We start from the raw sequence: 24,831 nt of genomic DNA, 5'->3' as shown, positions 1-24,831 counted from the left end.
GATTGGTTAGTGTTGAAATTTCCTCCCTCTTGGGCCCAAATTGTATCCAAATGCCCCATTTAAGCACAATTTGTATCAGTGAAATGATTTGTTTTTGTGATCAGCAAATGTAGTAGAATTTATAGCAAAAAAATTATCAGTTTTGGTGCCGCTGTTGGGTTTTTTTGCTTGTAAGCATTCTACAGTGTGAAATTTCTCAAAATACTTGGCTAGTCTGGTATAGATTTAGTTCCTCAAGTATGTTTTCAAAATAGATAATAATGAGATGGCTGGCAATAGTTTGAGACTTCCATAGACGAGCACTTCTTATAAATTTGAATTGCCTTTGCTACTCCAAAATACTGATCTGAAACTTTGAAAGGATTTCTCGAATCCGAAGGTTCTAGAGTCCTTACTGTAATTTGAGTTTTACTTATTTGTTATAATTTGTGACCCTCTATATGATTTTAGGGACATAGGTGATAACATGCTCACAACATGCTTCCACTTGAAAATAACTGCTATAACACACTTGCTGAGCACCCTAGAGCACACAGTAATGAGCTTATGCTTTTGTTTCAAATAACACACCACAAACAATGAAGCATGCGCCACTGAACAATGAAGCATGAGCAGGCAAACACACAGTGTGTAAACCTTCGAATGCAAAAGCTAGCATAAGAGCAAACATAGCACTCTTGCATGTAAGCAAGTGTGCAGCACTATGAATCTCAAGCAATTGATTTCCCTTAGGTAGGGGCTCAGTCACATGCCTGAAACTCGATTCAATCAATGCTGTAAACAATTTACAAAAACATTATATCTGTTATCTCAATTTAATGCAAGTAATTGACAAGAAAAAGGAAACTCCACATGGGCTACTGAGTTAAGATTTATGTGAATAGGGATTGATGCGAGTCTAGGATTGTATTATGCACCATTTTTTAAAATTTATCTACATACTTTATTTTTTAATTTTATAGGTTGTGATAATGTTAATGTACCTTCATAATTAATTTTCTAAAGTAAAGAACCCTTTATAAGATATGCATAGACAAGAGAAAAGCTGATATGAATTGAGTTTATATGATTTCCTAGAAAATGCTATTATGTCATAATATTGATACTCCTCCAAAGTACTTTATTACACACACAGTCATTTAATGATCAAGCCAGGATAAGTGACTGTCAATGAAAATCTTTAAGTAAATTGCATGTTAGAGGCTTGCTTTAACCCTTTGACTCCCAAGATCTGATTGTTAATTTTTCCCTCTGGCTGCTACACATTTCCTTGTAAATTAGTTCTGAGAACTTGGTGCTAGATCAAGATAGCAGCTTCTGCCTGATGAGTTTGAATATTCTCATAACTTGTTTGCTGAACAATGTATGGATATTATAGGGAGAAGTTTCATGTTAGTCACTTCTGAGAATTAAAAGGTTAAGATTTGCAAGGTAATATGAGTGGGAGTAATAAGTTCATGGTTGAAAGGCAAGGGTTTTTTTTTGTTCCTTTAAATTGTAATTTTAACTTGTTACACAGAAGCAAACTTGAATTAAATATCAGGTAGTTGCAAATCTAGTTGTAGAAGTTGGTCATCCGAATTTTTTGCCTGATGTTGCATGTTTCAGATGTATTATCTGTGATTTAATTGTCTCACAGGGGAGAATTTGGAAGCTTGAGTAAAGTCATTTAACATTTATCTGGGGTGATTGAGTTTCTAGAATCAAACTGTGGCCTACACGGGAGGAAATTGGCATGGTATCAGAAGGAACACCATAATTTACAAGACTAGTGAAGACTTGTTTGATTATAACAGTTATGGAAATTTTTTTGTTTGTATTCCATGTAGCCTGATGGCTTCTTACTTAGTCACATAGTTTTACTTGAATGTTCAGTTCCTCCCATGGTGGGAGAGGAGATTTTAAAAAGAGGCCAAAAGAAGGCACTTTGTAGCCCCACATAACACAGGTTTGACATTAGACCAGTCAATGATTTCCTAATAACCATATATCATTGCTACATCAATCAGAGCCACCAATTGCGAGGTTAGTTACATAGATACTTATTTCTCACTCATTTAGGGTGTTCTTGGAAGTACCCACACATGTGGGCTCAGAAATGCTGTCAGCAATATGAACAGAACTACACATCTAAATATAATTTTTTTTAAAGGGAGTAACTTTGGCAGTTACCCAGCCCTTTAGCCCCTAAGAATGACTAGCATCTAATTTCTCCTTATTATATCACCTCTGAATCAAACATGAAAGTCATAAGAATAGAAGAGATGATCACCAGCTAAAGTACCTCTTGACTGTTAAACAAATTCTCCTTGTCAGCCTCTTTGGAAATGGAGGACAGTATGGAGAATACACATACTGATGTTAGAGTGTCAAAAGTAAATGCGGGCTAATTTCAGTTTGTTAGACTGTTACCATAACAATGTTTGCAGGTGAAACTAAAAAACACAGTGGTAGTCATTTTCCAAACTCTTTAATTACTGTAAATATGTGCACACATGCTTGTTATTGATAATAACTTTCCAAACCCTTCTTTAACCAATTTTGCAAAGCCACCTGTGTTGTCAAATCTTGTATAAGCATTAAATGCTGGTAAAAGCTTGCAAAACTCTTGGCTATGATTTTCTGCAAAATTGTTTATTGGATGTTGGTGTTTGTCTTGTGCTTCAGTATGGTACAAAGTTATATCTCAAATGTTGTTACCGAGTGATAGAAAGGACAGTTACATCAGTGGCATGGGACTGAACTATGTTGCAGGCATGATCATAAGAACAGTCTTCAGCATGGAGAAACATTCTTGTGTTTGCCTCCTTATTGAAATGAGACTTCAGATAGAGGATAGAATTTTCTCCATTTTGCTGCACAGATAGTGCATGTTGAATATCTTCAAAGCATCCTGCTTTTCCTTTATCCAAGTGCAGAACTATAGCTGGTCATAATTAATGTCAAATGTCATTATGTGGAGATACATAGGAAAGCCACATCAATATCAACGGACTGATCGGTTTGCCTCACAGCCATGATTATGAGAACAGTCTTCAGCTTAGAAAAATATTCTTGAGTTTGCCTCCTCATCATGCAACTTCACTGGCAGATGGTGGGTAGTATGTTCTCTATTTCATGTCACAGGGGCACTGTATGCTAACTATCTTGAATGCATTCTTCTTGTCCTTTGACCTTGTGAAGAACCATAGCTGGTTATATCTCATATGTTATTATCTAGAGATACAAAGGACAGCCTCATTGGTATCAAGGTGATTGAACTATACTGCAGCCATGATCATGTGACCAGTCCTCAGCATCATGAAGTAACATTCTTGTGTTTGCTTCCCTATTATGAAACTTTTCTTGCTTTTCTTTTGTCCCAGTGCAGAACTATAGCTGGTTATATCTCTAGTGTTATTATGTAGAGATACAAAGGATTGTTACATTAGTATCAGGTGACTGAACTACCATGCAGCCATGATCTTGAGTGGAGTTTTCAGCATGGAGCAACACTCTGAAGTCTGCCTTCTCATTATGCAACTTCAGATGATGGATAGGATGTTGTCTACTCTGTGTTGCTGATTATGCATCCTTATTGTCTTAAAACCATCCTGCCAGAAACAACTTCCTCCTCCCAGGGCAAATTACCCTCTTTGCAATCCTGTTACAAGCGTCACCTAGAAAAAGTCTTAAGTTAATCTTGTTCACTAGATTAGAGTTAAGGCACTGGCGTGACAGATCTTCCTATTCTCTTTTGAGTTTCTAACCAGTGGATGACCCTCTTCTGACTTGTTCACTATATTTAACCGCTTTATCTTGTTATGACAATCACATTTGATATCCACATGATTGCAGCCATTCTTGGCAAGTGGGGTAGTTATAAGACCTCAAAGTACTTATTGGGAAGGTTGTCAAAAGTTGCTGAACCCATAATCCTCATCATAAAATCCTTGTTATCTTCCCAATTGAAGTAGTTACCATCTGAACTGAATGCAGTTGATATCTCAGCAATATCATGTACATGACTTCTTGGTAGACTTGTTAGAACTAAAACTTCTTCAAGAGCACATTATAGCACTTTGTCCTCTCTCAGAGACCTGTTTGTGTGTGCCAAAGCTCAAAGAATGTAGCAAAATTTCTAATTAAGCACCTATTTGAGGTTTATATCTCTAGATCTTGACAGACAGGTGTCAAGGAAATAAATCCTGTTTGTGCACAGTTTTGAAAATCCAACTCTATTAGTATGCATTTGTTTTCTTTCAAATGACCTTGTCCCCTCCACCACCAGGGTTTCAGAATGAGAAGGCAGTGCACCAAGTTATCTGGCATGACTGCTCCTGTAGCAAGGTTGCTTATTGGCATATTTATTGCGTCAACACCAAATAGATCTGACATTGGCATTGTCAAGGTGGAAATCAGTTTCTTGATGTCATCTTTGTTCCTGTACTTTTACCAGATTCTTTGCATGCCTCAATTGCTGTGTGATGAATCTCACCCATGTTTTTGGCAACTGTAGTCATTACAGCTTGCACATTTGTGTTAGGAACCCTCCCTCCACTGTCCCATGCCTCTGGCTTATGCCAATTATACCACCTTTAGACTCGAAGTCATGATTTATGTTCCGTTCATGAGGAATGTAAGTCTCTACTTGATTGAATGATCAGGTTGATGACCTGTTTACTGGGTGATGGCTCCTTGTATGCTCTCAATGAACATCTGGAGTAGTCTTTCCAAGTGGGTATGTGGCCTTGATGTAAACTTTACACTCTTCAGTGGTAGATGTTGCCTTGTTTGTGTGGAGGTTCTTGTTGATTAGATCAGAACTTCCCCCCCCTCCCTTCTGAGGTCCATGGAATAATTTCACTGCAAGCTCAGCATAGCTTCCTTCAAGAGCTTCTAAGCTCCAACTGTGTAACTAAGTTACTTTCCTTTTAACAGTGTAACTGTTACATTGACCCATGAAGAACAGACTGTGTGTATATATATCTTCTATACTATTATCTCAAAATTTCTTGCCTCTTATTTACAGCTGGAAAGTTTAACGCATTCTGAAATCCTCCCATATGTGTCACAACATTCTAAATCTTTCAGGGTTCTCGCATGGTATCTCCTAAGATTTTCTTTTGTCTTTGTACCTATGTATATCAAGCAAACAACATTTGCAGTTTACCTTCTTACAGCATATATTAAGGTAACCTACAAAAATTATCCCACATTGTGTTGCAGCCAAAGGGACATCACCCTTCCAAATTTTATTATATTTGATTGAATAGTTCAGGAGTTATTGCTAAAATATTCCTAAACTCACATGTATTGGTACTTCAAAAAGCACCCCACCACACCCTCCCCCCTCCCACAAAAAAAAAAAAACCTAGTTTGTAGCCACTAAGTGAGACCATTTTGTGTGATGTCCAACCTTTGTGTAGTGGGTTTGTACAACATCCCCTTTTTCTGGCTTGTCCTTCTCAACTTAACCCTTTACACCCTAACATCAGTATACACATTCTCCTTACTGTTTTCCATACATTTCCTAATGTGTTGAGAAGGAGAATTTGTAGAACAATCAAGAGCTTCTTTAGTTGAGGATCTTTATCCTGATCCTTGATTTGATTCATGGGTGATATTGTAAGGAGAAATTAGATGGTAGTCACTGTTAGGGGTTCAAGGGTTAATATAGATGTGAAAAGTGAACAGGAAATATAATATTCAAGACAGGGATTGCTTGAAAGCTTTCTTATTTAATCTTATTCAAATGACAAGAATCTTGCTAAGTTCTGTTGGCTACATCAGTTGATGGACAATTCCTTGTACACTCCCTTGAACCCTTTGTCTCCTAAGAGTCACTAGATTATAGTTTTCTTCACCTTAAAAGTATTGTGTTAAATTTTCTTCAAAGGCCTGTTTTGACATTTGGCAAAGATAGGTTGGGAGCTCATTCTATTGTTTTGCACCCATTTTTAATTCCATTTATTGTTTTGTTTTTTTTGTTGTTGTAGAAAATTGTGGCATGATAAGACTGCGTATGATAGTGAATTATGTAAGTATAAGTAATTGTGTTCAATGTTCGATGGTCTCTCACAGTTACTAACATGATGTATAAGACTCTGAATGATGATTTGAAAGGAAGATTATCAAAAATATGACCGCTTAATTACTAAATAATGGGATTGTATGGGTAATTTTTGCTAGCCAAGTGTATAAAGTGTATTAGGCCTGTTTGAGTAGAATTGAAATCATATCCAGGGTTCAACTGTTCAGAGGTGGGTTATTAAGATAACAGCAGAGTTAGTGTGAAATGTGATTTCAGTTCAGAGATGTTCATAAGAAAATTTGGTACTTTTTGTTTTTTCTTCAATGTGATGACTGGATGCTGTTTTGAGAATAGTGAGAGTTATCAGTAGAAGGATTTTGGACAATAGAATAAAGAAACCCAGATGAAAAGTTAACCATGGATAAGTGCTTATCAGCCTCTGAAAAACTGTGCTGGGCCCTGATATATGTTGCCGGCCTCCTCCTCCTCCTCAATCACTCAGGTAGTTATTCCATAACTTATGAAAGGAGCTGTTAGGGATTAACAAACATTTAAGAAGGTCACCAATGATTTTAAGTGACTTCAAATTGCATTGAGTGCAACTGACTGTTACTTAAAAATTTTTTCATTCATCAGTACACAATACTTCCAAGATAGGTTTTGATTTATTGAGACTCCAAGATGTTTGACATATTCCTCTGAAGCAAACATAATGTGCTTTTTTTTACCCTGATAAATTTAATGTTTGGTTTTTAGGTGGCTTTCTTTCGATATTGAAATATTAAATTGTTAAACCTTTTTGTACTGAGGGTTGATATTTTTGATGTAAACTATTCTTGTATTTTTAATTTGTAACCTGATCAACATTGTTTTTAACCTTTAACTCCCAGAAGTGATTAACATGTAACTTCTCCCTATAATATCCATACATTATCCAGCAAACAGGCTACAAGATTACACAAACCGGTCAGGAAGAAGTTGTTATCTTGATGTAACACTTAAGTCTTGTCACTAGTTTACATGGAAATGTCCAGCATTTAGAAGGGAGAATTAACAATCAGATCTTGGGAGTTGAAGGGATCTTATCAGCATAGTGAATATTTTTGTCATGGGCTAAAAGACATAATGATAGTTTTTCAGAACAGTAGTGGATTATTTATCACTGACCAGTAGTCTTAATACAAACTCTTGTGGTACACATTAGTGGTTGTACTATAGTTTTTTCAAAAAGTTGCTTCCACCCTCAGCTATTTATTATTCCTTGAAACCATGGTGGCAAAGTTTGTGAAGTGGTATGACCATTAAGATCATTGGTAACAGTAGTGTCAGCTATAAATGTCACCCATAATTTTTGCAGTGACAAGGGGGTTATATTTACATTCAATCATCAATATGCTTATTCTCCATACTGTTGTGTATACATTTTCTGAGGTGCTTTTAGGGAGAATTTGTTTAACAATCATTAGCTTCTTTAATTGCTAATCATTTCCTCTTTTCCATTGATATCTTTTGACTTTGCTATTTTGGCAAAGGAAATGTTTTGATCTTACATAAATGAAATGTTGAATGTTAAAAGAAAAAAAAAAACAATGAGGCAATTTACATGAGGCCCACAAGTAAGGAACAAATCCTCTTGTTGGCTCTGGATTGCAAGGGTAAGCACTTAGCAGTCAGCCAAACTGGCAGTTGTTTATTTTATTTTGAAATTAAAGAAGATGAATACTTCAATATATTTTCTATGTTATTTATTAATTTTTTTGTTCTGTAAAATAATTAGACTTGGAGGTGGCAAGTCATAACAGAATACATGCTATGGTCTGGTATTTGCTGGGTCCTATAAAAAGCATTATACAATTGTATGATTGTTGTTTTACCCTCTTGCTCCCTGATGAAATGAATATGTAACTTCTCTTTATGTTATCCATACATTAATCAGTCCAGCAAACAGGTACTGAGCCTACTGAAAGTCATCTGATAGCAGTTGTTACGTTGATGTAACCCAAAATTCTTGTCGGTAATGTACTATGAAATATATAGCAGCTAGAAGGGAGAATTAGCTATTAGATCTTGGGAGTTAAGTGGTTAAAGTAAATGGAATATGGTGTAGCTGTGTTTTATGGAAATGATGTAATTTGCCTCCAGTCTGGATATCAGAGTACTTGGTTCTGAATATGTGCAAGAAACATGAGTTGAATGTTAATTAGCAAAAGTATGCATGAAAAGTATGTGTGCATCGAATGATTGTTGTCTGGGAATGTACTTAGTGAATGTGATTTAATCCTAAGGACTTTTGTAATATTTAAACACTTTAAGTGTTACTACTCAACTACTCACAAAAGTGACTCTTTTCAGGTGATAATTAAAGAAAGGAACACCATTTTTGAGAACTACAATCAAGTCAGTTTGTACTGACAGTAGTATGCAGCAGACATATTTCCAGTGGTGCTAGGTTTCTTTGCAATTTTTTAGTTGTATGCTGGAGTTAGCTGTCACATGGTAATCAGAATATAACAGTTTTGCAGTTTTAGAAGGTGTTTTCAGGTATTTGAGGTATAGTATTCATTGTTCACCTTTCAAGTTAGTAACATTTTTGGTAATTTATCATTGCCAGTGCTTTTGTTTGTTTATTTTTTGTAGGTTTTTCTGGTCAGAAATTTTGAATTCTTTGGATGATGTTTGCTAGTACTGATGTTTTTTTTTTAATTTTAGAAATTTGCAAAAAAATGTTTCAATGTGCCTGCATGATGTCAGGGCTGCAATGCAAATACAAGAACTGTTTAATGGTGCAACAACCTAATAAGAGGCAGGTATGAGATAAAATTTTAAATGTTCTTGAATATTTCCTTCTCTCTGTGAATGGGTCAACATTTTAACTGTTAGACTCCCAGAAGTGAGTAACATGTAACCTCTCCTTGTAATATCCAAACATTAGTGCCACAGATTTTGGATGTGGTTTTGTATAAAATTTGATTTGAAGTTGGGATTTAGTGAAAAGGTATATGTAGCTGTTTGGCACAACAGTCCATGTAATTTAACCCTTTCAGTCCTAAGATCTCAATAGTAATTCTCTGTACTGTCTGCCATTCAATTCTTATGATGGTAGTTTGGAAAATTTGGTATTTGATCAACTACTAATCCCCTGATTACATTTTTCTTTATTCTTATCACTTGTCTGCTTGTCTTGTCAATGTATAGACATTGTGAGGAGAAATTTTTTCTTGGTCACTATGGGAGTGAAAGGGTTAAGAAGACAGAATAAGACTGTTGTTCCATGATTTTCCACCTATTTTATGAAAAATTGTATCAGTTATGGAGATGCTGTTGTGTGGAAATTTGTCTTGGGTTAATTTAGTGACTCTTATAGTTTTAAGCAGTTTTATAGAAAGGTAAAAACTGATCCAACATTTAGGGAAATCAGATTTACCAGCTTATTTGCACTGTTTTAGTGAAGATGTCTGATTTTGAATGATAAATTACCTTAAATAATAAAAGTACATTTTGCATCATCATGTATTGACTTTGAAGTGTTATTCATTACATATATTTCATCTGCTTTTACTGGATGGTTATTTACATAGGTACTAGCTAGTTACAGATGACCCCTCAAGCCTGTAATGCTTTCATTATTCTCATCATGTTGAAGCGAAAGAAATTACTTAGCTACTCACTTGCTTACTTCTGTATTTCATCCATGGCATTTATTTACGATTGCACAGAGTTTTAACACTCACTTGGCCTGAATTGATTATTCTATCATACATTCTATTCCCAGATCTCATAGGTAATTCTCCTTATTGTCTGCCATACAATTATCAGGATGCGAGTTTGAATGATTTGGTCTTGGATTAAATTATTATTCTCTAATTGATGTTTTTTAGTTTATTCTCATTAATTGTCCACTTGATGTTGTATCAGAAATTACTTCTGTAGAGTTTAAGAATTAATGGGCTATTTTTGAACAGGTAAGTTTAAAAAGTGAGAAAATGTTGGATAATAATCAAATTCAGGCAAAGTGAAGTAGAAGAAAACCCTTCAGCAGACTGATTCAAGTCATAGATGCACAAGTGGCCAAAACAAGAGAAACCTTTCAATGTGGGTATTGTGGGAGACATTCTTTAACCATTTTAATCTCAAGATCTTTGAAATTATCATTAGTAATTCCCCTTACTGTCTACCATACAGAATTTGGCAGAATTTGCTCCTGGTGAACTAATAATGTCTGATTGCTATTTTTCAGTTTATTTTCATTCCTTTTTCTACTTATTTTGTATTGATACTTAAGGAGAAATTATGTATTAGTCACAAGTCAACAAAAATAGATGGGAGTCTGAGGGTTAGGCTGGAGAATAAATGAAAAAAACAATGATTTGAATGAAGGTTTCTCTGCAAATAGGAAAATCTGAACTGAGGTCACTTTCTAATGATGACTGTAACATCCAAGTATAATTATGAGTTACTCCTTCATAGGAGAATATGTTTTATAGAATTATACTGGTAAGACAGATTTCCCTTGATCCTAAAGTGATTGGCTCCTTTGCATGTTGGTACAGAACCTCCTTGCCTCTTAGCTGACACTGGCAAAATAATTATTGTTCCTAATGTGAAGGAAGAAGTTTTTGGCTAGCCTTGTGAGGAAAAGTTAAAATGTTAGTGTGTTCTCATTTACTCTGATTTATTGGAATATTTAAATTGTTTTGCATCAACTTGTCAAGTTCCAAGAATATTAACATTCAATAACATCAACTTGATTGTTTGGTTTTTGGCTCAATGAAATATGCAGTTATTGTAATACTGGCATTGTAATGATACTACTTCAAGTTGGCCTGCTGTCAAATTATTCTTCACCAATCAGAAGAAGATAACTTGTTATGTCGTATTTTATGTACATATTCCACAAACACATTCAATGGTTCAATTTATTTTGCTATTTGTTTGTTTTGTTTTTTCAGTCAGAAAAACAAAAGAAAAACAATCAAGTGTGAATGAAGTTATTGAAATGTTTGTAACGTAGTCTCCGTTGGTTTTGGAAGGTGTCAGTGGTGTGGAACACGTTTCCCTCTAATTTTTGCTGGAGTAGTACTGGGACTGGACTCAGCAGAGAATGGAACCGAATTAGTTTGAAAGAACTGAGCTTGCGCAGCGTTGATGTTTTCCATGAGGTTCTACACTGTCGTTAAGCATGCACTTTCGGAGCTCTTTCAAAACAAGGCAAAATACCGCCTTTCAAGTCGAAGCGTTTCGACCAAAAGTACACACTCGCTGTTTGCAAAGTGCCTGGGACATCATAAAGTCTAGCTTGGCTTGAATGGACGCTTTTAGCTCAAAGAACTGAGCTTGAAGCAAAATTGGGACGCCTCTTTGAAACGTTTCGGTCCAGCTTTGCAAACCGCGAAAAGTCTCTCGCAGGTAAGCAAGTATAAGTACGTTTGTTTCGGCGAAATAAGAATCTAATTTCATAAAGTTTGTTCCCAAATTTTTTCCTGCGTGAAGACTTAAAAAAAAAACCTTGTATTTGCAGGGGACTGGTTTCCCGCACAAATCTTAACAGAATTACCCAGAATGCAATGCGAAAAAGCTGCCTTCCCCTTCGGTAGAAGTGCATTGGAGAGACTGGAGGAAGGAAACAAGGTGAGTTTCGGGGCGGTGCATAACTTTGCTGGCTGTTTTTGTTCAAGGCCTGTCTGCTCTATTGTGTCTAAAGTCCTGTTCGTTTGTATTTGCAGGTTGTGCGTGCCGTGCCGTGCTGTGCTATGCGCGCGAAGGGAAAGGAAATGAAAGGAAACCAACCGGCCGATCGACCGAGCGAGCGAGCATAGAAGGTCATTCGACTTGGACCGTGAGTACACTTTGAACCTTTTGAGCGGTTTTATTGTCACTGGAGCCGCTTTTAGAAATGCTATTGCTATCGTTAGTTTATCCTTTGTGCGAGCAAGCGAGTGAACGAATGAACGAGGGAAGGAAATAAACTAGCAGAGTAGTAAAAGTATCGAACCTTTTTCCCGATTCGTTTGCAGTCTGAATCCAACCATTGTCGACTTTCAGTGCCGCTTTTCGCGCGCCTCCTCTTGGAAGTGTGCGAGTGTTTTGCCATGTCACGATGGCTTAAAACTGCGTCTCAGAAGTGTGCGTTTTTTCCTATTCATTTTTTCGTTCGTTATTTCGAGTGATTTGATATCACAGAGGTAGAATTTGACATCATAAACTGTTCATCTCGCGCGTGCTCACTCGCTCGCGCGCGCTCTGTAAGAAAAGTCGATCGCACTAGAGTTTTCGCCATTAGCTGGCCGATTTTTGACAAAAAGGTGTTTTCCCCCCCTCGTTTTTTGCTTTGATTTTGTTCCTCACTCACCTACGGCTCTCTATGTGAAATTGTGGTGTATGGAGAGCTATTTATTGGGATAAAACGTTTACAGATGTTCGCAAGACAAAAAATGAAGCCTACAACACGGGGTATTCCCAGGCGGTCACCCATCCAAGTACTAACCCCGCCCGATAGGGCTTAACGTCGGTAATCAGACGAGAACCGGTGCTTTCCCTGTGGTATGGTCGTAGACGAGGAAACGGGGTCGAAATTGTGCTTCTTATTGGCCAGGTTCAGGCTGTAAAGCGGCCACATCCTTGAGTGTAGGCGAATTTGAAATTCTAAAGCCCTAGTTTCGTTACTCTAACCCTAAGAAATTGATACTCTAACCCTAAGAAATGGTTACCCTAACCCCGAAGTCGTTACCTAACCCTAATGTATTTTCCTCCACCCAGTTAACACATTGAGGAGCATCGATTTGAAGTACTATTCCCTAGGGAGGGGAGGGAGGGGTCCCTAGAGACATAACGTGTCCTAAAAACCTATCATACAATGTTTTAGGTCCGTAGGTGTGTGTATCTGGCTTTAAAATCTTACAGTGAGGAGATACCAAACGGGTCAGCCTCTCGGACCGTCTGCGGGACTCGCAAGGGCTTGTGGGGGCGACCTGCTACTATCCACCATAAACCGTGGGAAGGATCCCTCGACCACCCCCCTCACCCAGGGCATGCTTCGGCATCGCTTCTCGGCCTTTTGGCCCGTGATTGTCCGTCTCCTGTGTTGTGCTGTGTCTGTAAGGAGGAAGGCCATATGGGGATCAAATGTACGTATTCTTGGTTCTGTTCGACGGTCTCTCCAACCGACGAGCAGGACGATGTCGCGGTGGAATCTGACGACGATGATGGTTTGAGCGATTGCTCGTATGGTCGTATGGCCCCTTTATTCTCTGAAACTTCTCCCCCCGCTGATGTGCCCGCTGACGAAAGTTCTTCTCCTCCCGATGCTGTCCTCTCTGACTCTAGCGACTCGCCTTTGGTTTCTTCGCCCGATTCTCCGATTCTTAACTCCGATGGCCTCGTAAACTCAGTTCAATCTGTGCCCGATCCGCCGCGGCATCGAATTCCTGCTCTTCTTTCTGACTCTCTCTCGACCGCTTCCAGACGTTCCTCTTCACCTGTTACTGCAAAACCGACGCCTTCTCTTCCTTCACAACCTGTTCCCGATCCTCCTTCGTCGCCCGACCCCTTGGATTCCGACATGAATGTCACCGTCGATTTGAAGAGGAAATCGGCGGACGCGTCTCCAAAGCGTACAAAGAAAGGGAAGAAGAAACCTGCTAATAAGTGAGTTTAGTTATCATGCGTGAGTCTTTTTTCCAAGAGTTTTCTTTTCAAGCTTCTAACTGTTAATGCAAGGGGCTTTGCTAACTACCTTACTCATAATCTTTTGTTTGATTTGATCGAGTCTTCCAACTGTGATGTTTGTTTTGTTCAAGAAACTTTAGTCAGTTCTGAATCCCCTATTAAATCCCTGTCTCGTAGATGGCTGGGCCGCTGTTTTTGGTCTCCGGCCTCTGGTAGACAGGGTGGTGTGGTCACTCTGATTTCGTCGAAATGTTCAGATGAAATTGTCTCTTGGAAAAAAGACTCACACTGTCGTATTGTCAGTATTTCGATCAGGAGCAACGATGTAGATGTTAATTTAGTTAATATTTACGCTCCCACCAATCTTGCAGAACGAAAGATTTTCTTTGACTCTCTTCACGAATTTTTTTATTCCTTCCGATGCAATCATCATCGGAGGGGACTTTAATTGCTACGATAATGCTCTTGATAAGTTTGGTGGAAACATTTCTATTCACAAAGAATACAAGTCGTTGAAAAATGATTTTGCCCTTGTTGATGTTTGGCGTAATTTGCATCCCGGCTCAAGGGAATTTACGTGGTTCAATTCGTCCCGCTCCATTAGGAGTAGATTAGACAAGTTTTTAGTCTCAAGGGAGTTGTTGTCACCCGGCGTGGAATGCAACATCTCACCTTGTCCAATTTCCGATCATGATTTTGTTTCTCTTGTTTTCGATATTCCCACTGGGGCCAAACGCGGCCCGGGTGTGTGGAATTTTAATAATTCCCTTCTGAAAGATAAGGTTTTCTGTCCTTTTATTGAAAAATTGATTGATTCTCATCTACGTTTTTTACCCTCTTTCGCGAGTCTTCAGGATTGGTGGGAGTTTTTGAAACTGTCCATCAAAGAGGAATCGATCGCCTTTTCGCGTACTAAACGGAGGCGTTTGCGTAAAAAGCAAGTATCTTTAACGAATAAGTTAATTCGTCTTCGTCAACGTTTAGTTGATGGAGATAAGGTCCGTACTTGTGCCGTGTCCTTAATGCTTGTTATCGTGCTGGGGAGATGTGTGAATCTATGAAGACAAGTAATACGCGCGTCATCTTTAAAAAAGGTGACCGTAAAAACTTGAAAAACTGGCGACCGATTTCTCTTCTGAACGTCGATTATAAAATCTGCTCCAAAGTTCTTTCTCTTCGCCTTTCTAAAGTTCTAGAATTTATCGTTGATCCTGATCAAACCTGTTCCGTGCCCGGACGTAAAATTGCATCGAATTTGCACATCCTTAGAGATGTGTTAGATTACATCGATCGCACTAATGAGACCGGTATTTTGATTAGCCTTGACCAAGAGAAAGCCTTCGATCGTGTCAATCGCACCTTTTTGTTAAATCTATTGTCTCGTTTCGGTTTTGGTCCATCCTTTTTTTTTGGATCAATACCTTATACAATGGCGCTAATATGCGCATTATTGTGAATGAATGGTTGTCGGACACGATACCTTTATCCCGCGGGGTGAGACAGGGAGATTCCCTGTCTCTCTTGTTGTACATTCTTTGTGTTGAAACTCTTGCGTGTAAAATCCGAAATAATCCAGATATCGAGGGCTTTCTCCTTCCGAGCGCACGAGGTTTATGTTATAAAGTTGGTGTTTATGCTGACGATACGACCTGTATTGTTAAGTCCTATCGTTCTCTTCAGGTTTTGTTTGACATGATTAATGTGTACGGGGGTGGATCTGGAGTTCGTCTCAATATCGCAAAAACTGAGGCCACGTGGCTGGGAGCATGGCGTTCACGCAGCGACCAGCCGCTTGGCCTCAAGTGGGTGACGAAAATGAAAATTCTAGGCGTTGTTTTTGGCCTCGATACCGATGCCGATAATTGGCGACCGAAACTCGAGAAATTAGAGAAACATCTTAATCTCTGGAAATCTCGTTCCCTCTCCCTTGTCGGTAAATCACTTATAATCAATGTGTTGGGAATTAGCAAACTTCTTTATCTCTCTGCTGTTTTGTGTGTCCCTAAATGGGTTATTTCAAGAATTAATAATTTAGTCTGGCCTTTCCTGTGGGGATCCCGCATTGAAACGGTTAGCCGGATGACCTGCCACCAGTCCCTCGGGAAGGGTGGTCTCGGCATTTTTAACTTTCAGATCAAAAGTGATTCTCTTAAGTTGGCTTCCCTCATTTCTATTCTCGATGATCGCGAGTCAAAGTCCTTTTTCCTAACCAAATATTTTCTCGGTTCTAGACTTGCTTCCTGCCGGCCGGAGTGGCGCTCTCTCCGTGACAACTCCACTCCGAGTACGCAAAATTTGACACCCTATTACGAGAAATGTTTTTCGATTCTCGCCTCCCTTCGCGGGATCGTTTCCCGCCAAGAGTGGCGAGACTTTGTTTTCTCTTCCAAGAAGTGCTATTTAGCTCTCTTGAGAGAGAATTCTGCTTCCCCGATTCTCCATCGTTTTTGGTCTTCCTTTCTTCCGATAGATTTTGATCTCGACCGTTTCTGGGTTTCTGTGAGGGATGGGCTTTCCGAAAACTATAAGAACGATATACTTTGGTTAATTGTCCTCCGCGCCGTTAAGGTGCGTGACTCTCTAAGAAATTGGGGGTATATCGATTCTGACAAATGCGCGTCTTGCTCTCGTAAAGAGACAATCGATCATTGTTTCCTTAACTGCGTTCGTGCGAAACGTGTGTGGTCGTTTTTCTCTCCTGTCCTCTCTTCCCTTCTCGGGTTTCCGTTCTTGCCGTCGTGCACTCGTGTCTTCTTTTTCCGTTGGGCTCCCGTCAGCCCTAAAAAAGCCCAGTTAGCCCGTTTCTTAATCAAAACGATCCTGTACGGTGTCTGGAAGTTTCGAAATAAAGCTACCTTTCATAACGGAAATGACACTCCTGAGGGTATGATTCGTTATATCCTCAGTGATGTCAAGAACAGAGTGGCTTGTGATTTTTTTAGGCTTCCGCTCTCGGATTTTAAGGATGCTTGGGAAGCTCCGGGTCTTTGCCGTTTAGATGGCGATTCCTACAAACTATTGGTGGAAATATTTCTGTAAATAGTTCCGTTAATTGACTTAGTTATTGAGCATTGTAATATTAGTTACTATTTAGGTTCATTAGTTAACTGTTAGCTTAAGATTTATTTAGGTACATTAAGTTAAGGTATATTAGTCTAAGGAATATCAATAACTTGTAATGTTTAGTGTTATATGTAAGTACTGACTTTGCACGGACCTTTCTTGGACTTCATTAGCGATTAATTAGTTTTGTTGGACTTTCGAACTTCTTTCGATTTAGAATTAATTAGTAAGGGCCAAGCCCACGTGCGTTTCGCACTTTTTACTCTGTATACAGATTTATTCTAAATAAATCCATTTCAAAACTTAAAAATCTGTTCTTATCAGCGTAATATCTGATACGCTGCTCATTGAGCAGCTCATATAGTAAACTGATTTGTTTTTGAACTGGGCTGTGGAAAAGAGGCTTGCCTCGTCTCAGCCACGGGTTGCCTCGGTATAGCACTACCTCCAAGTGCGGCCCACTTCCCTCTGGGGAAGACACATTCAATCCAAAACAAGGTCAACGGTATAGCATTCTTTTATGTTTACAGGAGCCCTGCCCGCCCTTAGAGGGGGAAGAGGTGAAAGAGGGATGATAATTCAGACCACAGACAATGGCAGGAACGGCCGCTGGCCTACGTTTTCTGAAGCGCGCAAAGCACTACCACAAGGACCTAGGGGTAAGTGGATTTTTTCACCGAGGGCAGACGCTGAAAAAGCATACTTACCTGACGCGGGTTTTTGGCCTGCGTCATAGTATCTGCTCGAATCCTTTCTTCAGGTTCGGATCGAGAAGTCAAGTTACCAATTGGAAGGGTGACCTCGCTATTGTGTTCCTCTTTTGGCCGGATTTCCGTAAGTACATCTGCGATTTGTTCTTTCTGCCCCAAGTGAGTACCTGCCGGGAGGGAAAACTTGGTGGTTTTTTTTCTTTGTTTCTTTGGCCACCCATCCCGTTTGGGGTTAGTACAGGATCTAGGGTGCGCCCCTTTTTTGGGCCCTTATTTCCTTCTGCTTTCCCTTCGTGATGGTTATCCCACGCGTTCTTACTCGTTCGATTGACATTAAATTGGGTGTTTTCCCTGAGGGTACGTCGATCTTGGACACTGCAAGCGGGGTGCCTCTTTTTGACCTTGCTGATGGTGGTGCATCAGACTCCCCCCCCTCGTCGGGGGACTCGGAGATGGTGCCTGCCTCCGGGGCGCGTAAGCGTCCAGCGACGGAGTCTCCCCTGGAGGACTCATTGGCCCCGCCCAGCCTAGCCCTGAGGAGGCTGTGAATTCTAAGGTATCTAAAAAGAACTCGGGTGGTCGGGGCCACCATTCTTTGCCGGGGAGTGTCGCCCTGGCAGCTGAAAAGGCTTCTAGCCGTGGTCGCCCCCCTCATTAGCATTAAGGCTGGTTTTTTTTCCCTCATCATGGCCCTGTCTATACTGACTCTGAACTGTAATGGGATCAGGGATCAGTCTAAAAGAGCTGGTCTGGTGCAGTGGTTGCGGTCTCTTCCTGTGGGTGCTGACATTGTCTGCCTCCAGGAGACTCATTGTTTGTCATCTGCTGAGTGTTCGTCGTGGTTTCTTTCTTCTGGCTTCTCTGTTGCCGTTTCCCCTGGGTCTTCTCATTCGTGTGGTTGTATTGTCCTTTTTCGCCCCTCGTTGTCTTTGGTTAATTCTTGGTGTGATGTCTTAGGTCGTTATTTACAGGTTGAATTTTCTTTCTTTGGCAAGTCCTTTCGTGTCTGTTGTGTGTATGCCCCCAACCGCAACCCTGCGCGTGACCGGTTCTTTGTTGATCTTCATTCCAAGATTGATCCCTCGATCCCTACGGTTCTTTGTGGGGATTTCAACGAAGTTTTTAACCGTTCCCTGGATCGTGCGGGGGGTGGCCTGTCCGTCTCCCCGCGTGACAGTTCTTCCTCGCTTAAATATCTTTTCGAAGACTGTTGTGTCATCGATATCTGGAGGTATCTCCACCCTTCCTCTTCCGGTTTTACCTGGACCAGGTGGGATGGCAGTCTGGCGTCCCGTATTGATCTTTTTGGTGTGCCGTTTTCGTGGGTGTCTTCGGTTTCTTTGTGTAATATTGTCCCTTGTCCTTTTTCGGACCATTGTGGTGTGTGTCTTTCGCTCTCGATCCCCGATGTTGTTCCCCCTGGTCCGGGCTTTTGGAAACTCAACACTTCTGTTCTAGATGACCCCGAGTATGTTGCCCTGATTTCGGATGCTTGGTCTTCATGGCGTCGCTCCATCTCCCGTTTTCCCTCCCTTGTGAAGTGGTGGGATGCGGGGAAGAGTCTCGTGAAGGGTCTTACGATCCGCTTTTGCTGTCGTAAGTCCAGTGCCCGGTCGGGTCTCCGTGACCTTCTGGTCCGTCTAATCGACCACCTCAAGTCTAAGGTTGACCTGGGCTCCTCCTCGTGCCTTGGCCCTTACCACTCGGCCCTGGCTGAGTTGGCCGCCATGGACTTCCAGGCTGCCAGGGGGGCCCAGGTTCGCTCTCGAGCCAAGTGGGTGGAGGAGGGTGAGTCGTCCTCAGCATATTTCTTGCGTCTTGAGCGGAAACATGGTTCTGACAGATGGATCTCTGCGCTGAGAGATGGGGATGGCTCTATTGTTTCATCCCCTTCTGACCTCTGTTCCTCTTTGTCTTCCTTTTATTCCGATCTTTTTTCTGCATCTTCGGTTGATCCTCATGTTCAGGCTGACCTCCTAGAGAATTTGTCATCTTCTCTCTCTGGCGGTCAGTCCTCTTTGTGTGAGGGTCACCTCACTGTCGTTGAAGTCTTGTCTGCTCTCCGTGGGATGGCCAGACGTAAGGCCTCTGGTCTTGATGGCCTTCCCATGGAGTTTTATCTTAAGTTCTGGCCGGTCGTGGGCGCTGACCTTGTCTCTGTTCTTAATTCTTGCTTTGACTCTGGTTCTCTCTCTCTCTCTCTCAGCGCAGAGGTGTTATTTCCCTGTCTTTCAAGAAGGGTGATCGGTTGGATCCTCGCAATTGGCGGCCGATCACCCTCTTGAATGTGGATTACAAGCTCGCATCCCGGGCCATCGCGGGCCGGCTGCTAAAAGTCATTCATTTTCTGGTGGCTGAGGATCAGACTTGCGGGGTCCCTGGCCGGTTTATCGGGGAGAATGTGGCCCTTCTACGGGACGTGGTCTCTTTTGCGTCTTCTTCGAAGACCCCAGTGGCCATTCTCTCTCCGTGTTGACTGGGGTTTCATGCGATCCACCCTTGTGGCAATGGGCTTTGGCCCTTCTTTTGTCACCTGGGTGGATCTGTTTTACCATCGGGTGCAATCCTGTGTGAATGTCAATGGCTACGTCTCAGCTTTTTTCAATCTATCGCGGGGGGTGAGACAGGGTTGTCCCTTGTCCCCCCTTCGTATGTCCTTGTATCTGAGGTTCTTGCGGCCAACATCCGCTGCAATACCCGCATTTCTGGTCTGCTCATTCCCGGCTTTCCCCCTCTCTCACCCATTTCGCAATATGCAGATGATACGTCCCTCATTGTTTCCTCGGACGACGCCATCAAAGCGGTTTTTGAGACCTATGCTCTTTTTGAAAGAGCCTCTGGGTCCAAGCTTAATCAGGCTAAATCCAAGGGTCTTTGGCTGGGGGGCTGGTGTGGTCGTTCTGACCCTCCAGTCGCACTCGAGTGGTCTTCTTCGAAAATCAAGGTTTTGGGTGTGTTCATTGGTGTTGGGGATTTGGATGTTGACAACTGGCGTCCCCGTATTGATGCGGTGGACCATGTTCTTAAATCGTGGCGTTCTCGTTCTTTGTCTTTTCGTGGCAAAGCCCTGGTGATTAACGCTCTTGCCCTCTCTCGGGTGTGGTATGTGGCCTCTTTGGTCCACATGCCCGCCTGGGTAGCAAAGGAGCTCGCTTCCTTAGCTTTCTCTTTCTTCTGGTCCGGCAAGCGGGAGCTCGTCTCTCATTCTGTCGTCATTCAGTCCTCTCTTTTTGGTGGTTTCTCTGTTGTTAGTGTGCAGTACAAGGTGTGGGCCCTTCTCGGCTAGTGGGTGCGGAGGTTTGCCTCCTCTTCCGCTGGTTGGTCCTCACTCATGTCATTCTGGTTTGTGTCGTCCTTTGGTGTTTTGCCCTCTGTTGTCTTTTCCAGGCCGTTTTGTTTCGATCCCAGGGTTTTGCCACCTTTCTATTCCTCTCTTCTTTTGGCCTGGCGAGGCCTCAATGGTTCTCATGCCACGGCCTGTAACTCTCTCGTTTTTGGGTCATCCTGCCCTCACTTCTGCTGCCCGGTGGCTGATATGTCCACAAAAAGCTGCTATTTGTACCTTCTTTCCGAGAACATGGTTCCACCGCACTGCGTCGCTAAGTTTTCCCCGATGTACGGTTCGCTTGATTGGCCATCCACGATCTATGTTGGAAGATTGCGCACGGCGTCTTATACACCGCACAGCGTCTTGTTTCCTTTGGGTTGTCAGTTCCCCCCTCTTGTTTTTGTTGGTCTCCTGTTGAGTCGTTGGAGCATCTGTTCTTTTACTGTCCCCTTGCCCAGAGTGTTCTCTCCTGGCTTCAGTCACTGTTGTTCAGTTTTTCCTTCATGTGTCCTGCTCTTCTTTGTCGACACGTTCTCTTCGGCTTCAGCTCTGATTGCACGGCCCTAATCTGGGCATTTTGTTTGTTCTGTGCTGTGTCCTCCTGTGCTGGGTCTCCTTGATTGGTGTACTGCACGGAGGTTTTGTGCTGCATGGCCCTAATCTGGGCATCGTGTTCTTTCTGTTCTTGTTCTGTGCCCTCTCGTGCTGGGTCTCCTTCATTGATGTACTGCACGGAGGTTTTTGTAATGCATGGCCCTAATCTGGGCGGTCTGTGTTGTACCCGGTGGTGTGACCCCCTGCGATGGGTCTCCTTCACTGGTGTACTGTGCGGGGGTCTTTGTGTTGGTAGTGTGTGTTTGTTTTGTGTCTCTGTGGTTCGTGAGGGAGTGTGTTCAATTTTTGGAGTGTGTGTGTTAATTTTGGCGAGGTGGGGTTCGATTCCCCAACGAAGTTGGTGTCTGGTGGCCCTCGGTTTTTGGTGGACCCAACCCTAAGGCATTGCACTTTCAGCCATGGGTTGGATTAGGTCTGTAGATCGGCAGGCATTGCACCGCCCTCACGGGAGCCTGGCCGTTCACCTTAAATATAAAAAACTTACCTAACGCGGGTTAAACCTTCGTCTTAGTATCGTACGTGGATTTGCAGGTTCACAAGCGTGTTGGATAAAGAAGCAGGATTATTGTGAGTATAATTGCGTCCTGGTTTTTTGGCTGCTTTTCTGGTGACCCTCCCAGGGACTTATGCTCGGCTTCTCGCTGTAACCTGGGGTAAGCCAGTCTTTGTTTGTTTTCCAATCTTAGATTGGATTGGCTTTTCTTCTTGGCTTTTTTGGCGTGTTGAGTTTGGCGTTTTGTCAGCTCACAGGTTTTTGCCGGTTTTTGGTCACCCATCCATTTTTGGGTTTTTGTTGTTCTTTTGCCATGGTTTTGGAGTGCGTTAAAACATGTGTAATTCATGCGTCGGAGATGGTGGCAAGTTATGATAAGGCTCGTGTGGTTACGCTCCTTAGGGAGTGCATTGATTTTGAAGGGCTTTCTGCCATTCAGTTTTGCCCCAGGGGTTTGATACGTGTTACCTTCAAGAATGCCTCGGACAAAGAGGAATTTGTGCGTGTTGGCTCGTTAACGTTGGATGGGCACGATCTTAGCGTGACCTCTTCAGATATGCCGCATTCTTTGGTTTACGTGCATTATTTTCCTGCCGAGGGTGATGATGCTCTGATTCGTGATGAGCTGGGTAAATACGGTGATGTTATTAGTATTAAACATCAGAGTTTTTCGGGAATTCCAGGCCTTCTCACTGGGTCACGTATTCTCACGATGGTATTGTCGGATCCAGTTCCTGCGGAGTTCCGTATTGACGACTACCCTGTGCGGGTTTGGTATAAAGGTATCCCTCCGTTCTGTCAGATTTGTAAAGCTAGTGGTCATAAGGCGGCGGATTGTCAGTTTAATGGAAAGTGTAGGAGGTGTGGCTCCCCAGACCACAAGGCACATGCGTGCGTCCGGCCGTGGGGTCAGTCTGCTGTACCAATGGAGGCGGCTGTCCCTGAGGTGGTCCCTGACCCCTCTGGGGCTGTTGTGCCTGTTATCTCTGATAGTTCTGCCGATTTGGATAAGGGTGTGGATGGTGTGTTTGAAGATGCGGTTGTGGAAAATGAGGTTGCGGATGAGGACGCGGATGATGAGGATGCGGATGTGGAAGATGAAGTTCCTGTTAGTACCCCTGTGGGGGTTCCTGTCCCTAGTTCAGTTAGTGCCCCTGTTGCAGTGGGGCCTGCCCCCTCGGTTCCTGTTGTGACTAAGGAGGTGCAGGCCCCCGCGGTTTCTGTTGGCTCCTCCGGTTCTCCTGTGAGGTCCTCCGGTTGGGGTTGGGGGACTCCTTCCCCCTCGTGTGTTGCTGCAAGTGTTTCCGCTACCTTGGATGATCGTAGGAAGGTTTCGGAGTGGTATCTGGATGAGTTATGTCACTGTTCTAAGGATGAGGCCTTTGTTCTGTCTTACAGGGATATGAGGGTGAGTGAGGTTTTCCCTTCCAGTTTTTTGGAGGTTTTGATAGTTTTGGTGAATGGGGCGCGTCTCAGGGTGCATCCAAATCTTCTTCGTATCACTAAAGTGGATACGAGTGGTGAACAGTCTGAGGTGGAGTTTGCGCAGTATATTCTTAAGGTAATGGAGGACCCTTCCTTTTGGATTGGTTTTAGGGGCTCTCTTGTTGACAAGATTGGTCCTACGATGCATGATAATGTTTTGTGTGTGGAATTTGAGGACCTCTCTGGTCCGCAATCTCGGAGGCTTCCCACCAAGGCTTTGTGGGTTAAGAAGGCTCCGGTTAGTAATAATGCCAGTACCAATGTAGATAATAGTGTAATTAATATTGTAAATGATAGCGTAACTAAGTCTCGTTCTGTGGTCCCTACTGCTGCAGTTCTTGTTGCGGAGTTGCTGAAGCGTGCTGCCCCCACTTCTACTGTGGGAGTCCCGAAATGTAGGAAAAAGTTATAATACAAACGTCAATAGATAATGTAAATAATAATGTAAATGATAGTTTTTTTTCTGTGTTTTTGTATCCGTTTTGTTCGTTTGTTGTTTGGAGCGGGTGTGTTCAATTTTTGGTGTGAGTGTGTTCAATGTTTGCGAGGTGGGGTTCGATTCCCCAACGAAGTTGGTGTCTGGTGACCCTCTTGTTTAATGGTGAACCCAACCTTAAGGCCTTGCACTCCCCGCCTTGGGTTGGATTAGACGGTTAGTTCGGCAGGCATTGCACCGCCCTCACGGGAGCCTGGCCGTTCGCCTTAAACATAAAAAACTTACCTGACGCGGGTTAAACCTTCGTCTTTGTATCGTACGTGGAATTGCGGGTTCACAAGCGTGTTTGGATAAAGAAGCAGGATTATTGTGAGTATAATTGCGTCCTGGTTTTTTGGCTGTTTTTCTGGTGACCCTCCCAGGGACTTATGCTGGGCTTCTCGCCGTAACCTGGGGTAAGCCAGTCTTTGGTTGTTTTCCAATCTTTGATTGGATTTGCTTTTTTCTTGGTTTTTTGCCTGTTGAGTTTGGCGTTTTGTCATCTTACGGGTTTTTGCCGGTTTTTGTTTGGTCACTCATCCATTTTTGGGCTTTTTTGTTGTTTTTTCGCCATGGTTGTGGAGTGCGTTAAGACGTGTGTAATTCATGCGTCGGAGATGGTGGCAAGTTATGAAAAGGCTCGTGTGATTACGCTCCTTAGGGAGTGCATTGATTTTGATGGGCTCTCTGCCATTCAGTTTTGCCCCAGGGGCTTGATTCGTGTTACCTTTAAGGATGCCGCGGATAAAGAGGATTTTGTGCGTGTTGGTTCGTTAATGTTGGATGGTCAACAGCAGATGATCCGGATGAGGTCAGTATAACTTATGAGAATGGGGCGTCTTCGGTAGTGCATGCGAATCTTGTCTGCGTTTCCCATGTGGATACTAATGATAGGGAGTCGGAGGAATAGTATGCCCAGTTTCTTCTCCAGGTTAAGGACGACCCTTCCTATCGGCGGGGGCAGAGTTTACAGACCATTCTGGG

The 24,831-nt window shown here is 42.2% G+C and overlaps 2 protein-coding genes, 1 non-coding gene and 1 pseudogene across 3 annotated transcripts; 3 read left to right on the top strand and 1 right to left on the bottom strand.

The window, feature by feature from the left end:
• Positions 1-11,614: 11,614 nt before the first annotated feature.
• Positions 11,615-14,057, top strand: LOC131771906 (uncharacterized). The gene is made up of 3 exons (XM_066167233.1): positions 11,615-11,641; positions 11,737-11,849; positions 12,876-14,057. Exon 3 carries the CDS (start codon positions 13,125-13,127, stop codon positions 13,659-13,661), a length of 537 nt encoding a protein of 178 aa, XP_066023330.1. The 5' UTR covers positions 11,615-11,641; positions 11,737-11,849; positions 12,876-13,124; the 3' UTR covers positions 13,662-14,057.
• Positions 12,449-12,567, bottom strand: LOC131771915 (5S ribosomal RNA). Its single transcript, XR_009339222.1, has one exon. It is a non-coding gene; the product is annotated as a 5S ribosomal RNA (ribosomal RNA).
• Positions 14,058-15,118: 1,061 nt separating the features above from the next.
• LOC136280768 (uncharacterized) lies at positions 15,119-16,717 on the top strand. The gene has a single exon (XM_066166458.1). It carries the CDS (start codon positions 15,119-15,121, stop codon positions 16,715-16,717), a length of 1,599 nt encoding a protein of 532 aa, XP_066022555.1.
• Positions 16,718-17,030: 313 nt separating this feature from the next.
• LOC136281410 (U2 spliceosomal RNA) lies at positions 17,031-17,208 on the top strand (annotated as a pseudogene).
• The last annotated feature ends 7,623 nt before the right edge of the window (positions 17,209-24,831 follow it).

Source organism: Pocillopora verrucosa, chromosome 5 (assembly GCF_036669915.1).
Source record: "Pocillopora verrucosa isolate sample1 chromosome 5, ASM3666991v2, whole genome shotgun sequence".
NCBI classification, from domain to species: domain Eukaryota; kingdom Metazoa; phylum Cnidaria; class Anthozoa; order Scleractinia; family Pocilloporidae; genus Pocillopora; species Pocillopora verrucosa.
The sequence above is the reverse complement of the archived record's forward strand: the minus strand, read 5'-3'. Positions and strand labels throughout refer to the sequence as shown.